The sequence below is a fragment of the Oncorhynchus gorbuscha genome, linkage group LG06 (genome assembly GCF_021184085.1).
Source record: "Oncorhynchus gorbuscha isolate QuinsamMale2020 ecotype Even-year linkage group LG06, OgorEven_v1.0, whole genome shotgun sequence".
In the NCBI taxonomy this organism is placed as follows: Eukaryota; Metazoa; Chordata; class Actinopteri; order Salmoniformes; family Salmonidae; genus Oncorhynchus; species Oncorhynchus gorbuscha.
This window is the reverse complement of record NC_060178.1, coordinates 86650191-86667512: the sequence shown is the minus strand read 5'-3', so window position 1 is coordinate 86667512 and position 17322 is coordinate 86650191. Positions and strand designations below refer to the sequence as shown.

At 43.0% G+C, this 17322-nt stretch overlaps 1 protein-coding gene across 8 annotated transcripts in view; it reads left to right on the top strand.

Annotated features, from left to right (window-relative positions):
- The first annotated feature begins 5391 nt into the window (after positions 1-5391).
- Positions 5392-17322, top strand: part of LOC124038477 (G-protein coupled receptor family C group 5 member C-like) — a 42748-nt gene continuing 30817 nt past the window's right edge. For 5 of the 8 annotated variants that reach the window (XR_006839359.1, XR_006839360.1, XM_046354405.1 and 2 more), the window contains exons 1-2: positions 5394-5739; positions 11256-12336. Coding sequence is in view for 6 of the 8 variants with exons in the window: in XM_046354405.1 (XP_046210361.1) it covers positions 11271-12336 (1066 nt within the window). In the remaining 2 variants the exon portion in view is untranslated. Of the gene's footprint in view, positions 5740-11255; positions 12337-17322 lie in introns of all 8 variants that reach the window. The other 3 variants (XM_046354403.1, XM_046354406.1, XM_046354402.1) reach the window with 2 other exon arrangements.

The following is a 17322-nucleotide window of genomic DNA, read 5'->3' as shown; positions in this document are numbered from 1 at the left end:
AATCATTTTTTACCCAAACGGTCCCCAGAAAAAGAAGGCCATGCCTTGCCAGTCCCTGGCACAAAAAAAAATTCTAAATGAAACCATGAATGAGATCTAAGGAGAGAGATACCAGTTATGGACCTAAACTCAGCCCACTGGGCAGATACTGGTTGCTTCTATGTTGTTTCCCCGTCATTTCAACAACAAAAAAATGCTATTTGATGATGTTGAATCAATGTGGAAAACTGATGCAAGAAGTCATCAATGTAAGGGAATTTTATATTTTTTCACCAAATAATTAACTTAAATCCAACGACATGGCAGAATTTTTTATTGATTTCACGTTAGTTGCTCTTTAACTTCTTGCCCTTTGTGTTGTCGTCTGTGCCCAATAAAGTTTGTACCATGTTTTGTACTGCTCCCATGTTGTGTTGCTACCATGCTATGTTGTGTTGACTCTCTTGTCGGGGTGTGTGTTCTGTTCTATATTTACATATATACACTACCGTTCATGTCACGGTATTCGTTGGAAGCACACTCGGACCAATCTGCAGCGTGATATGGTTTCCACATACTATTTAATTGAAACGAACAAAACAACAAAGAATGAATGACACAAACAATGAACAGTGACTACAGCGGTGCAACATGCACTAACTAAAATCAATATTCCACAAAACACAGGTGGAAAAAAGACTTCCTAAATATGATCCCCAATTAGGGACAACGATAACCAGCTGCCTCTAATTGGAAACCATATCATGCACACCAACTTACTAGAAACTAGAATAACCCCCTAGTCACACTCCGACCTTAACACCATAGAGAACCAAGGGCTCTCTATGGTCAGGGCGTGGCAGTTCAAAAGTTTGGGGTCACTTAGAAATGTCCTTGTTTTTGAAAGAAAAGCACATTTTTGCCCATTAAAATAACATAAAACTGATCATAAATACAGTGTAGACATTGGTAATGTTGTAAATGACTATTGTAGCTGGAAACGGCAGAATTTTTATGGAATATCTAAATAGGCATACAGAGGCCCATTATCAGCAACCATCACTCCTGTGTTCGCTAATCCAAGTTTATCATTTTAAAACCCTTTTGCAATTATGTTAGCACAGCATGTCAATATTTGACATGGTACAGGTGTCTTCTTCAATTTGAGCCATTAACCATATGTGTGAGGTGCAGTGGTAAAATACTACTTGAGTAAAAGTCTTAATGTATTTGGTGTTAAACTTAAGTATCAAAAGTAAATGTAATTGCAAAAATATACTTAAGTATCAAAAGTTAAAGTATGAATAATTTAAAATTGCTCACAAGCAAACCAGATGGCACCATTTTCATGTTTTTTAACTTTACAGACAGCCAGGGGCACACTCCAACACTCAGACATCAAACACTTTTCAACCCGTATGATCTAATACAGAATTTAAAAAACATACACATATTATGATATCATAGTGAATTCATGAGGTGAATGAACAAGCCTTATCGTACTTCATAATTTTCGCTCTTATATAGTTACAGTCAGTTTTAAAAACATCTAACCAAAATATTTCAACTTCTTTATTACTTTACCCAAAACAGTTGGATTCATGAGTTTTGATGACAAAAGTAAATTTAAAAAAGATCAGCGAAAGCAAATACCTGATAAAAATGTAATTATATTAATGCTGTAAGTACAGAAATGGTTTGTTCTCAAGGAAATTAATATCCAAATAGTCAGTGACAAGTGGATGGAGTTTGTGATAGGTATGTGAACTTACTACAGTATTATAGACACTATGTCCTGGGATTTCCTATGATCTTCTATGTAGAAGAACCCATAACATTCTATCGACGGTTGTGAGCATCATCGAGCAAAACGTGTATGTTCATGAGAGTCTCAGCTTTTCATAGATAGATTTTAATAGTTTGCAGCTCAAACCATTCTGACTCTACAGACGTTTTTGTAAGCTCAGCTACTAGCATAGTACCCGTTAATTGTAAAAAGACCCAGCTACTAGCGTAGCCCCCATTAATCACACAGACTAACGGTAATAGACAAATCCATTGGTACTACCCTGAAGTCTGTAGCTCAAACACACAATGTTTGAAAGGGGTTAGAAGTCCAAAATGCAGGTGTTATGCTGAGATTTGTCAAGATAAATTACACAAGTTGTTTGTTCAGCTAGCTACGTAGCTACAATGTATTCGGAAAGTATTCAGACCTGTTGACTTTTTCTACATTTTGTTAAGTTACAGCCATGTTCTAAAACGGATTCAATTGTTTTTTCCCCTCATCAATCTACTCACAAAATCCCATAATGAAAAAGCAAAAACTTTTTTAGAAATTTACATTTTTTAGAAACTGAAATATCACATTTAAGTAGTCAGACCCTTTACTCAGTACTATATTGAAACACCTTTGGCAGCGATTACAGCCTCAAGTCGTTTTGGGTATGACGCTACAAGCTTGTCACACCTGTACTGTGTTTGGGGAGTTTCTCCCATTCTCAATCTCTGTCAGGTTGGATGGGGAGCGTCGCTGCACAATTTCTTCAGGACTCTCCAAAAATGTTTTATAGGGTTCAAGTCCGGGCTCTGGCTGGGCCACTCAAGGACATCCAGAGATTTGTCCCGAAGTCACTCCTGTGTTGTCTTGGCTGTGTGTTTAAGGTCCTTGTCCTGTTGAAAGGTAAACCTTCACCCCAGGCTGAGGTCCTGCGCGCTCTGGAGCAGGTTTTCATCAAGGATCTCTTAGTACTTTGTTCCGTTCATCTGTCCCTTGAGCCCGACTAGTCTCCCAGTCACTGCCACTGAAAAACATCCGCACAGCATGATGCTGCCACCACCATGCTTCACCGTAGGTATGGTGCCTGGTTTCCTCCAGACGTGACACTTGGCATTCAGGCCAAAGAGTTAAATCTTGGTTTTATCATACCAGAGAACCTTGTTTCTCATGGTCTAAGAGTCCTTTAGGTGGCTTTGGAAAACTCCAAGCAGGCTGTCATGTGCCTTTTACTGAGGAGGGGCTTCTGTCTGACAACTCTAGCATAAAGGCCTGATTGGTGGAGTGCTGCAGAGATGGTTGTCCTTTGCATAGTGTAATCAGAAGAATATAACTGCTCTTCAAGAGGTGATCGTATTATAAAGAAAATGGTTGTAAAATGTATTTGACATTCCCTTGAAAACAACATTCGGTTGTCAATGGCGGAGCTGGGAGTCTCCCTGCCCCCTAGGTGAATTGAACGTTCTGCACCTTACTGTGACGCTTATTGATAACGACTTATAAACCTCCAGATATTCTATGTTCACACAGTGAGGATTCTGTGGAGAGAGAGATACCTCTGGAGAAAATAGCCTACAGCAGGGCCAGCCCTAGGCATAAACAACATAAGTGGTCGGTTGGGGGCCTGATCAATGAATGCCTTAGCTTGAGTGTTAGAATAATAGAATACACCCAGCCCAACACTCTAACCACTAGCCTACCCTGCCGCCACATTTGAAACTTCTCTCCGCCCCATAGCAAAAATATATATAATTCCAGCAAACTTGCTTTAAAACTTGCTTTAAAACTGCAAATTGCAACTGCAATTTTGGGAAATTAATTCAGGCCACTTCAATGTTTGCCCGCAAGGTGGGGGGCCCAAAAGGCATGGGCCGGCCCTGGCCCACTGTGTGGATTAAATGGGGATGTGATATTAAAGAAGACTGTTCTTTAAAGGCTATTCCCAGGCACAGAAGTAAAACACAATTGTGTCTCTGTCCATATGTCACATTCATTTAGCTGTGTCTGTACCACAACACACATCATGGATAGCCAGGTGATGTATTTTTGGATGAAGTTACCTTGTCACATGGGCAACAACAGCAACAACCACCTGAGCAAAGAAACCAGCTATTCTTCTATTTGTCCTTTTAGTGGCCATGCTGATTGTGTCATTGTGGTGTGGCGGGAATTGGTGGGCAGCTTACAGAGACCAGAGAGAAGGTATCAACCAGGCAACAACACTGTCTAACAAACATGCTTTTTTTACACAGGAGGGTGGAAGAAGTGTTTTTCTCACAATCTAATGACAATAATAAAGTTGACAACTGACTGTTTAGAAGGAAGATGAAAACAATGGTATGATCACAATCAAAAGCAAAGGCACTGCATTTCAAATAGCCATTTGTGACATATTCTAGTTCATGGAGTGGGCCACCACCTTGTGGCTTTGATGTCAAAATAATCAACAGTTGGACTAGGCCTACTAGTCGAGTAACCACTGCCCAGTAACCACTGCCCAGTAACCACTGCCCAGAAACCACTGTCCAGTAACCACTGCCCTGTAACCACTGCCCTGTAACCACTGCCCAGTAACCACTGCCCTGTAACCACTGCCCAGTAACCACTGCCCTGTAAACACTGCCCTGTAAACACTGCCCTGTATCCACTGCCCAGTAACCACTGCCCTGTAAACACTGCCCTGTAACCACTGCCCAGTAACCACTGCCCTGTAAACACTGCCCAGTAACCACTGCCCAGTAATCACTTCCCTGTAACCACTGCCCAGTAACCACTGCCCTGTAACCACTGCCCAGTAACCACTGCCCTGTAAACACTGCCCAGTAACCACTGCCCTGTAACCACTGCCCAGTAACCACTGCCCAGTAACCACTGCCCTGTAACCACTGCCCAGTAACCACTGCCCTGTAAACACTGCCCTGTAAACACTGCCCTGTAACCACTGCCCAGTAACCACTGCCCTGTAACCACTGCCCTGTAACCACTGCCCTACCACCAGGTGTCTCCTCATACCTACTTTTTAGATCTTATTAAGAAAGATAATCTGTGTGTGCAGATGCAAAACTAGGCTATTGACACATTGGGGGTCTCTATTTCATCATAGGCTATAAATGTTCTGTGGAGAGGCACGAATAGATAGCCTAATTTATTTACAATGGTCTACTTCTAGTCTTGATGTCCCAATTGCATATAAATGTTCAATCCATGGAGCGGGGAAAAGACACTTTGAATACCTTCGAGGTCACCACGGTCAAATGCAGCAACTTGTACATGGAACGCAAAGACCTTGAAAATAGACTTTGCAAATACTTTTCCTGGCAGTGCAGTAATTTTGTGCAAGCTTTACTTATTCAAATCAGACATCTTTGTAAAGTGTCAATTAGAAAGTGGTTCACACATCCCCCTTCCCTTAGAAGTAATACATTGTATTTGTTATCTTTGTAGAGTTAACAAGACAAAAAGTTCCTTGTATTATTCTATTTACAGTGACACTCAACCCTGTTGGTATTAATCAAAATGGTGTGAGTGTGTGTGTGTGTTTGAGAGAGAGAGAGAGAGAGAGAGAGAGAGAGAGAGAGAGAGAGAGAGAGAGAGAGAGAGAGAGAGAGAGAGAGAGAGAGAGAGAGAGAGAGAGAGAGAGAGAGAGAGAGAGTAGGCAGTCACTATCCAATCGCTATACACTATACAATCGCTCTGCATGAACAGCTCTAGAAGCCTAGTATTGTGAGATCCAATCCCGATTTAAATATTTCAGAATTGACAAAAAGCAGAGATTGCAGGGTAATTCAAAACCACTAGAAACGGAATATAGGCAACATTTTCAAAGAGCTATCAACTTTTATCCCACTGGATGTAGGCTACCTGGGGACAATGTAGAGCGCTTTTTTTTTGTCAGTGTGGGTTGGAACAGGTGAATTGCAAGTAGCGACAATATCAAGGACCACCAAGAACAACAACAATTTACAACAGTCAGACATCTGAAGGTAAGGTCCTCAACAGATTAATGTAATTTGTGAAGAGATGAAGGTACAGTAAGTGTTGTGTAACACAATCAATACGCACGGTCTAATAGCGACACTCAAAAGCCAGTAGAGACTATACAACTTTCGTGGGTTTTTGTAAATTGTTCCAAAACATATTTAACAGTTAGTTAAAAGCCTATAGTTGAGCTTCATGTATCTGTTGTGAAGAGATTTTGCGATTCAAACTTTGGTGAAGCAAACATGACGTACGTTATGTTATGTACGTCATGTTATATAAAGGTTCAATTCATTTTTTGTGTCCAAAATATGACATATTAACACTATATAGCCCAGTGTTTCTTAATCCTGAGGGTATCCATTTTTACAAAACAACTACCACACCTGATTCAAATCATCAAAGCCCGATGACGAGTTTATCCTTGAAATCAAATCAAATAAAATGTGTATTGATCGCATTCCGAATACACCAGGTGTAGACTTTACAGTGAAATGCTTACTTACGAGCACATTCCCAAAAGTGCAGAGTTAAAATGTAAGACAAATATTTCCTCAATTAAATTAAAGGAAATCGTAAGACAATAAAAACAATAGTGAGGCTATATACAAGAAGTACCAGTACTGAGTCAACGTGCAGGTGTGCTAGGTAATTGAGGTAATAGTATGTGCATGTGGGTAGAAACAAAAAATATGCACCCCTTTGGTTCCCCAGGAACCACTGCTTATATACACTAACATATGACAGTTTTTTTTTTTTTTACAATCACTTTGGCACTAATTTCAGGAACATTGATGTCATTTTTCAAAAATCTAGTCACAAAACTCACAACCAATGATCAAAATGCTAATTTGATGCCATCAGCTCTACAGACCTGATTTAGCTCATCGAAGAAAGTTACATTCGAAACAGCGAATCATGTGGCTGCCTGCAACTCAATATATAGAGTATATCGAGTAGAGAGCTTTAGATGTTGTTCGACCAAACATTAGAACAGGCAAGATGAGTAATCTAAGCCAGTTTGACCGTGGTCTGATTGTTGATGCCACACATGGTGATTCCAGCATCTCAGAAACAGCTGCCCTCCTGGGATTTTTACTCACTACAATCTCTAGAGTTTACAGAGAATGGTGCTATAAACAAAACACATTCAGTGAGCGGCATTTCTATGGGCAAAAACACAGAGGAGAATGTCCAGACTCATTCAAGCTAACAGAAAGGCCACAAATGCTCAAATAACAGCTGTTTAATACAGTGGTGTGCAGAAGGGCATCTCGTAACGTACAACACCGTGAATAATTCAGGCTGTTGTGGAGGCAAAAGGGGGTCCTACCCAGTACTCAATAGGTTTACCTAATAAAATGGCTAGTGAGTGTACAATAATGTCAAATCTGAAAAGTAAAGGGCCTGAATAATTTTGCATGCCCAATTTTTCAGTTTCTGATTTGTTAGAAAAGTTTGAAATATCCAATAAATGTCGTTCCACTTCATGATTATGTCCCACTTGTTGTTGATTCTTCACAAAAAATACAGTTTTATATCTTTATGTTTGAAGCCTGAAATGTGGCAAAAGGTCGCAAAGTTCAAGGGAGCTGAATACTTTCGCAAGGCACTGTACATGATCATCTGAAGTTTGCCAATGAAAATCTGAATGATTCAGAGGACAACTGGGTGAAAGTGTTGTGGTCAGATGAGACCAAAATGGAGCTCTTTGGCATCAACTCAACTCGCCGTGTTTGGAGGAGGAGGAATACTGCATATGACCCCAAGAACACCATCCCCACCATCAAACATGGAGGTGGACACATTATTCTTTGGGGGTGTTTTTCTGCTAAGGGGACAGTACAACTTCACCACATCAAAGGGATGATGGATGGGGCCATGTACCATCAAATCTTGGGTGAGAACCTCCTTCCCTCAGCCAGGGCATTGAAAATGGGTCGAGGATGGGTATTCCAGCATGACAATGACCCAAAACACACGGCCAAGGCAACAAAGAAGTGGCTCAAGAAGAAGCACATTAAGGTCCTGGAGTGGCCTAGCCAGTCTCCAGACCTTAATCCCATAGAAAATCTGTGGAGGGAGCTGAAGGTTCGAGATGCCAAACGTCAGCCTCGAAACCTTAATGACTTGGAGAAGATCTGCAAAGAGGAGTGGGACAAAATCCCTCCTGAGTTGTGTGCAAACCTGGTGGCCAACTACAAGAAACGTCTGACCTCTGTGATTGCCAACAAGGGTTTTGCCACCAAGTACTAAGTCATGTTTTGCAGAGGGGTCAAATACTTATTTCCCTCATTAAAATGCAAATGAATTTATAACATTTTTGACATGTGTCTTTCTGGATTTTGTTGTTGTTATTCTGTCTCTCACTGTTCAAGTTAACCTACCATTAAAATTATAGACAGATAATTTCTTTGTCAGTGGGCAAACGTACAAAATCAGCAGGGGATCAAATACTTTTTTCCCTCACTGTATGTCATTGTGTGGGATAATGTCAGGTTCCACCATGCTCAAATGGTGCAAGCATGGTTTCAGGCCCAACCACAATTTACCACCCTGTACTTACCCCCATACTCTCGTTTCCTTAAACCGATTGAGGAATTTTTCTCCACATGTAGGTGGATGGTATATGATAGGCGTCCTCACGAACAAGTCACCCTTTTCCAGGCCATGGATGACGCATGCAATGACATCACGTCAGGCCTGGATTCGCCCGAAGATTCTTCCTAAGATGTTTGCCTAATGAAAACATCCATTGTGATGTGGATGAGAACCTGTGGCCAAATCCACAAGACAGGTTTGATGGAAATATAGAAGTACAGTAATCAATCTTTTGTTTAACTTTTTACCGTAAGCCAGGTGAGGAACACTGCAGTGATGTTTTACAGTAAGCCAGATGAGGAACACTGCAGTGATGTTTTTCAGTAAGCCAGGTGAGGAACACTGCAGTGTTGTTTTACAGTAAGCCAGGTGAGTAACACTGCAGTGATGTTTTACAGTAAGCCAGGTGAGGAACACTGCAGTGATGTTTTACAGTAAGCCAGGTGAGGAACACTGCAGTGATGTTTTACAGTAAGCCAGGTGAGGAACACTGCAGTGATGTTTTACAGTAAGCCAGGTGAGGAACACTGCAGTGATGTTTTACAGTAAGCCAGGTGAGGAACACTGCAGTGATGTTTTACAGTAAGCCAGGTGAGTAACACTGCAGTGATGTTTTACAGTAAGCCAGGTGAGGAACACTGCAGTGATGTTTTACAGTAAGCCAGGTGAGGAACACTGCAGTGATGTTTTACAGTAAGCCAGGTGAGGAACACTGCAGTGATGTTTTTCAGTAAGCCAGGTGAGGAACACTGCAGTGATGTTTTACAGTAAGCCAGGTGAGGAACACTGCAGTGATGTTTTACAGTAAGCCAGGTGAGTAACACTGCAGTGATGTTTTACAGTAAGCCAGGTGAGGAACACTGCAGTTGACCTTGAACTGTTTTTTCTTTTTTTGTAGCTAATTATTTTTGCTTTGATTCAAAGAAACCTATGTTGTGATTTTGTTGTATTTCATCAATAAATTTCAGATTTTGTTTAATGATTCCACTGTGTCTGTAGTATTCTCTCTACTAGTCCTTTTACGGTGATGTATCTACGTGTAGTACCATAATGAAACATGTATCACATATTTTGTACTACAATATTTAATGATTGGACGAACAACTACACAGTGAAACTATCGGTATCTTGTGTGTGGGTGATCTAAATGAATGGTCCTATGGTATTTCATGATAAATTAGTTATTGATTATCATTGAACCAATGATTCTGCAAGTGCAAGGTTTCTTTAAAGATATGAATGCACAATGCAATGTTTTGAACATTGGACAGCCTGTGTTACAAGTGATGACCATTTTGAGTTTTGGGTCTAGAGTTTTGAAAAATGACCACAAGGTTCTGAAATTAGTGCCAAAGTGATTGTTAAAAACTGTAATCAATACATTTTCAGATGAACACAGCATTGACCGTCACTTTTTTTGCACGCACAGTACACACCTGAGCAGGTGAGCCCTTTTTTCTGCAACATTATATTCCTGCCTTCTCTGTAATTTCATTGGTTTGAAAGAGTGATATTCTGGAGTGATTTGTCAGAGCTTCTGCCTGTCAAGTTTTGAGATTCGTATTGGCGATGGATTGAGAATAATACCTGTAAAAGGAAAAACAAGATTTCAAATCAAATCACATGCGCCGAATATATATGGTGTTGACTTTACCGTGAAATATTTTCTGACGAGCCCTTCCCAACGAGGCAGAGTTTAATAATACAAATACAATAAAAGAATGGAGCTATATAGAGGGAGTACCAGTACCAGATCAATGTGGAGCTAAATAGAGGGAGTACCAGTATCAACCAATGAGTGAAACTGATACATGGCAAAAAAAGAATAAAAATTAAACATTCTTCATGGTATTCAGTTTAAGGTTGAATGACCTCAGTTGGTGATTGAAAGAGTTAATGGCAGAAGCGGAATGGTTAACATATCCATGATTTTTCTTGGTTTTAAGGTTGGGAACAAAGACCATGTTTGTGTGTGTGAGAGTGAGAGTGAAACAGAGGGAGAGTGCGAGTTTGTGTCAGTGAGAGTATGAGTGAGACTGAGAGTGCATGTGAGTGTGGCTAAGCACTGGCTCCATGGCAGGAAACTAAACAGCATCCGCCACCACAACAACTCCATCTATTTGGTTATAAGATGGCTGTCGTCAACTCAGTATTACGTAATCTGACAGAGACAAACAGCATGGCACAGCACTGAAAGACGTCTGGGACTACTGTAGGGATGCTTAATAAAACCATTTGGCAGTTGTTTAGATGGGTTTGACAAACTCTTCACAAGGAGAAGTCTTGGTATAAAAATAGAAAACCTTGAAAGGCTCATGGCACCTCATCTCAAGTTCAACTTATAGTTCGAGCAGCACATACAATATGTGAGTGTGTTTCCTGTACTATGCTATCCAATGAGTGTGACTCAACAAGAGTTTCTCAACTGACATTCCTAAGTGTTATCACTGGGGCGGCAGGTAGCCTAGTGGTTAAGAGTGTTGGGCCATTAAGCAAAAGTTCACTGGTTTCTCCTAGGTGAAAAATATGTTTATGTTTACCTTGAGCAAGGCACTTAACCCTAATTTATCCTGTAAGTCACTCAATGATTCTTAGAAGGGATCAATGCCAGCTTCAGCAATACCTCCACTTGTGTTTTCGTGTTGCTGGCTTATTCTTACCTCCTGAGGATTTCTCAGAAAACACTGAAATCTAGCCATTTTGAACAGAAACAGAATCAAATCAAATCTCTCCATCAGTTGCTTGTGTGATGTGGGTTAACACCACTACATCCTGATTACAGTATGTTTTATTTGCTTGCTCCTCACTTAGCTGGTTGGGTGTATCGAGAGTGACTCTTTTGAAGAGATGACAAAGTCACTAGTTTCTCACTTCTCATCCTCTTAAAAAACGTTCTCCTCTTCTCTTTCTGTGTGAACAGGTTCTGCTGAATTCCATGGATCGGACACTCAAGAGGCTTCATCTCCTTCTGCTCCCGACCGCTGTCACTTTCTGGTCTCTCCCCTTCTCTATGGCCACCAGCGTGGCCCCAGGGGGATGTGGCTCCAATGTAGGCTCCCTGTACTATAGCCTGTGTGACCTCAGTGCCGTATGGGGCATCGTACTGGAGTCATTCGCGGCGGCTGGCGTGGTGGGTTCCATCATCCTCCTCATCGTCCTCCTGGCCAGCCTACCATTCATCACAGACAAGAGCAAGAGGAGCTCCGTGGGGCTCCATGCCTGCTTCCTGATCTGTACCCTGGGCCTCTTCTGCCTCACTTTCTCCTTCATCGTAGGGAAGGACTTCGCCACCTGTGCCTCGCGGCGCTTCCTCTTTGGGGTGCTGTTCGCTGGGTGCTTCACGTGTCTTCTCATGCAGTGTGTGAGGCTGAACCTCCTGGCCCGCAGGGGGGATCAGGGGCCCCGGGCCTGGGTTCTGTGTCTGGGAGCCCTGGGGCTCTGGCTGGTGGAGGTGGTCATCAACACAGAGTGGCTGATCATTACCATTGTTCGCTACCCACTGTCACCGCTCAACGTTACTGGGACAGCACTAGGCACGGCCGCCGACGTGCCCTGTAACATCGCCAACCAGGACTTTGTAATGGCGCTGATCTACGTACTGAATCTTCTCCTAGCTGTCGTAGTGGCATCCTTACCCTCCCTGTGCGGGAAACACAAGCAGAGACGCCAGGAGGGAGCAATACTCCTCGTCACGGGTCTCCTCTCTGTGTTCATCTGGGTGGCCTGGATCACCATGTACGTCTGGGGGAACCTGAGGACCGGTGGACCCAGCTGGGATGACCCTACCCTGGCCATCGCCCTAGTCAGCAATGCCTGGGTGTTCCTGGTCCTCTACACCATCCCAGAGATCTGCTCTCTGACTCAGGAGGACGGGGGGGCACCGGGGTTCAGAGAGGACCTGCACCCCAGTAGAGGGGTGGGCTACGAGACCATCCTGAAGGACCAAGGAGCCCAGAATATGTTTATGGAGAACAAGGCTTTCTCTATGGATGAAAACTCAGGTATGTAGACATACATTCATGCATGCACACACAGGTGCGCGCAAACACACACATTCACAAACACACACTGACACTTGTTGACCCACTAATTACCTGGCTTCACTAATTAGTACACCTCACTAGACGACAGGATGTTTTGTCCTCTTGCTGGCAAATCACATACAGTGGATGATTCTAACACACCTAGCAAACATTAGAGGGGGAGGTTCATTAAGAGGGCCACTGAAGCTTGCATCAGTCCAGTCCGACACATGAATAAGGGAACGTTGTTGTCTGCATGGAGTGATCTTAACACACTGTCAGTGAAGAAGTAACAATAAATGGCATCGAAACGGCAATGAATTCACACCCAGTTTATGTTCTCCAAACTCTTCAGAATTTGATATGCTGATGGTTTTAATCCTGTTGGTGACCCGTATCTGATCTAGTAGGATGCAGCCGGGCCAGACAGGACACTGTGTCCCTCCTCCTCCCACTCTATCTCTTTGATGCTGCTCTACCTGCCCCCAACATGCCCTAGCCTCATCTCATCACCACAAGGTTTGCGTTCCAAATGGCACCCTGTTTCCTATGTAGTGCATGCACTTCTTTTGACCAGGGCACATAGGTCTCTGGTCAAACGTAGTGCACTATATAGGGAATAGGGTGCCCTTTGGGACGCATACTATGGCTTAGGTTAAAGTGGGAGGGATAATAGCACATGGTAATGTGGATGGCGGATGGCGCCTTTTGAGTTAGCAGATCTGTCCTGACAGAGATTAGCTTACTGTATGTCCTGGTCTGCTGAGAGATCAGCTGGCACCACGCCCTATCAAGACAATATTAGAAGATAGAGGGACACCATTTTTACTGACTGGAATATCATGTTTGAATAAATTAAACTAAATAACATTTGGCTTAGCCCATCAAACTAATAATGTGAAGAGAACGGAGAATGTTGGGAGAAAAATAACCCTTCCATATTTGGCGACTATATTAAATAGTAAAAGGGAATGTTTGTTTTAAAACAAATGAACATTTTCTGGTCGAGACTGAGAACGAAGGATGATGAGAGAGAGCTATGAAAACATTAAATAGTCAGTCACTGTCTATGTTTAGCCAGAGGACTTATTTAAAAGTTAAGCTACCGAGTCGCCTCTCCCACACACGCGTTCCATTACCACCGATCCACCAGGTGATTCAATGGGAGTTTGTAATTACTCAACCGTTAGTACATGTCTAGAATAGAACAGTGACCTAACCAGTGTCCCATGCATACATAAATGTTGACACAACACACACCTCAGCTCTAATTCAGTCCCAATATCAATGCTTGTGTTTGCGTTACTGTGCCGTCTCCATAGATACCTAGTCAGTTGCACAACAGAATGAATTCAACTGAAATGTGTCTTCCACATTTAACCCAACCCCTCTGAATCAGAACATCTGAACGTTCTGTACATTTTCATTCTCTTGAACAGGCCCCAGGTGTAGATAATCAAGTCAAACCAATCAAACAATGATATTGTGTACAGATAAGTATAAATAAGTTGTGACACTGTACTGCACAGCACTGTACTGCATAGTACTTCTCCAGTGTTACTTAAAAAATATATCCTTTTTAAGGCTTTACACTAAGCAGTGTTAAATCAAGTGTTGCGTCTATGGATCCATATAGACACCGGAACAGTGTTAAATTAACACACTGCTTAGTGTAAAGCCTTATTCAAATATTTCCCTGAGTGCCCTGTATTTGTTAAGGACAGAGAAATGACTGTTGCATTCATCCATTTTCTGTCCGATGGACTTCACCAACTCAGATCCTAAGCTATCATAAAATTGTTTTGTTTCAAATGTTAACGAAATACCATGCTTATTTCATAAGGCCTTATTTGTTTTAGCCTAATACAGGGGCTTGAAACTCATACACATCACTTTGAACCAAAACCACGCCCATCGTTATCAAATTTCCTAGCATGATCTGTTGCTGGTTTATTTTTTAGAATTGTCTGTTTCAATATCTATGTTTGTGCATGTACATATATTAATTAATGTATCTGATGCTACTCATATAAATTGCAAACAGTTTCTGAACTAATGCAATATGTTACTTGGACTTATTGCACCCATTTACTGAAATGGTTGTTCCAGTTTAGATGCTTTAGGTAGTCTCATAGTTTAGTCTTCCCAACTCTGGCAGTCATTCTGAATACAGGTTGGAGGTAATAAAACATCCAATAGGTGGATGTCCCCACACTGGCTGGATTACAATAGGAATTACACATCACTGCATGGCCTGTAAACTATGACTTCCAGGCTGTTGTATTGCTCTCTAATATACTTATTTTTTAGATTTGTTCTTAAAGGGGTACAAACACTACCCAGTAAAGGTATCCTTTGTACCTTTAGTTATGAGTGCATAATTGGCATGTGAGTAGGCTCCAAAAATCCTGTTTGAAGGATTGTGGATGTCCTGCGTCCATTTCCAGGAAACTTCCAAAGAAGACTTGTGGAAAATCTTGGAATTTTGCAGAGTTTTGGAATTCTAACTGAAAGTCATACAGTATTATACTGGCTTGCAAATGGAGTTTTCTAAATTCTACTGGAATCCAGCAGGAGTTAAACAATCCAAGTCATACAGTATTCTATTGGAATCCAGCAGGAGTTAAACTACCCAAGTCATACAGTATTCTACTGGAATCCAGCAGGAGTTAAACTACCCAAGTCATACAGTATTCTATTGGAATCCAGCAGGAGTTAAACTACCCAAGTCATACAGTATTCTATTGGAATCCAGCAGGAGTTAAACTACCCAAGTCATACAGTATTCTACTGGAATCCAGCAGGAGTTAAACTACCCAAGTCATACAGTATTCTATTGGAATCCAGCAGGAGTTAAACTACCCAAATCATACAGTATTCTACTGGAATCCAGCAGGTGTTAAACTACCCAAGTCATACAGTATTCTACTGGAATCCAGCAGGAGTTAAACTACCCAAGTCATACAGTATTCTACTGGAATCCAGCAGGAGTTAAACTACCCAAGTCATACAGTATTCTATTAGAATCCAGCAGGAGTTAAACTACCCAAGTCATACTGTCATGCAGGTGAAAGAGGACCCAAAAGCGACTTGGCGAAAACAGAGTCTTTAATCCAGTAAAGTAAATACAAACAAAAAAACACAACTTTCACTCGAAATGACGAGGACAAACTGGAGACTCGATCTTGAACCGCAGGTGAACAGCAGGTTGCCTCGGGAAGGCACTTGAACCAGACAGACTCAGACACCTGCTCACCACGCAGCATCTGAGGAAAACACGACACGACAGGGCGATACACAAACACAGCACGGTGAATTCTAGACAAGGAACCGACAGGACAGGAACGGAACACAAAGGAAGAAATAGGGACTCTAATCAGGGGAAAGGATCGGGAACAGGTGTGGGAAGACTAAATGATTGATTAGGGGAATAGGAACAGCTGGGAGCAGGAACGGAACGATAGAGAGAAGAGAGAGCGAGAGAGTGAGAGAGGGAGGGGGAGAGAGAGGGATAGAAAGAGGGAAAGAACCTAATAAGACCAGCAGAGGGAAACGAATAGAATGGGAAGCACAGGGACAAGACAAGATAATAAATGACAAAACATGACAGTACCCCCCACTCACCGAGCGCCTCCTGGCGCACTCGAGGAGGAATCCTGGCGGCAACGGAGGAAATCATCAATGAGTGAACGGTCCAGCACGTCCCGAGACGGAACCCAACTCCTCTCCTCAGGACCGTAACCCTCCCAATCCACTAAGTATTGGTGACCCCGTCCCCGAGAACGCATGTCCATGATCTTATGTACCTTGTAAATAGGTGCGCTCTCGACAAGGACGGGAGGGGGGAGGGAAGACGAACGGGGTGCGAAGAAAGGGCTTAACACAGGAGACATGGAAGACAGGATGGACGCGACGAAGATGTCGCGGAAGAAGCAGTCGCACAGCGACAGGATTGATGACCTGGGAGACACGGAACGGACCAATGAACCGCGGAGTCAACTTACGAGAAGCTGTCGTAAGAGGAAGGTTGCGAGTGGAAAGCCACACTCTCTGGCCGCAACAATACCTTGGACTCTTAATCCTGCGTTTATTGGCGGCTCTCACAGTCTGTGCCCTGTAACGGCAAAGTGCAGACCTCACCCTCCTCCAGGTGCGCTCACAACGTTGGACAAACGCTTGAGCGGAGGGAACGCTGGACTCGGCAAGCTGGGATGAGAACAGAGGAGGCTGGTAACCCAGACTACTCTGAAACGGAGATAACCCGGTAGCAGACGAAGGAAGCGAATTGTGAGCGTATTCTGCCCAGGGGAGCTGTTCTGCCCAAGACGCAGGGTTTCTGAAAGAAAGGCTGCGTAGTATGCGACCAATCGTCTGATTGGCCCTCTCTGCTTGACCGTTAGACTGGGGATGAAACCCGGAAGAGAGACTGACGGACGCACCAATCAAACGACAGAACTCCCTCCAAAACTGTGACGTGAATTGCGGGCCTCTGTCTGAAACGGCGTCTAACGGGAGGCCATGAATTCTGAATACATTCTCGATAATGATTTGTGCCGTCTCCTTAGCGGAAGGAAGTTTAGCGAGGGGAATGAAATGTGCCGCCTTAGAGAACCTATCGACAACCGTAAGAATCACAGTCTTCCCCGCAGACAAAGGCAGACCGGTAATGAAGTCTAGGGCGATGTGAGACCATGGTCGAGAAGGAATGGGGAGCGGTCTGAGACGACCGGCAGGAGGAGAGTTACCCGACTTAGTCTGCGCGCAGTCCGAACAAGCAGCCACGAAACGGCGCGTGTCGACGCTCCTGAGTCGGCCACCAAAAGCGCTGGCGAATAGACGCAAGAGTGCCTCGAACACCGGGATGACCAGCTAACTTGGCAGAGTGAGCCCACTGAAGAACAGCCAGACGAGTGGAAACAGGAACGAAAAGGAGGTTACTAGGACAAGCGTGCGGCGACGCAGTGT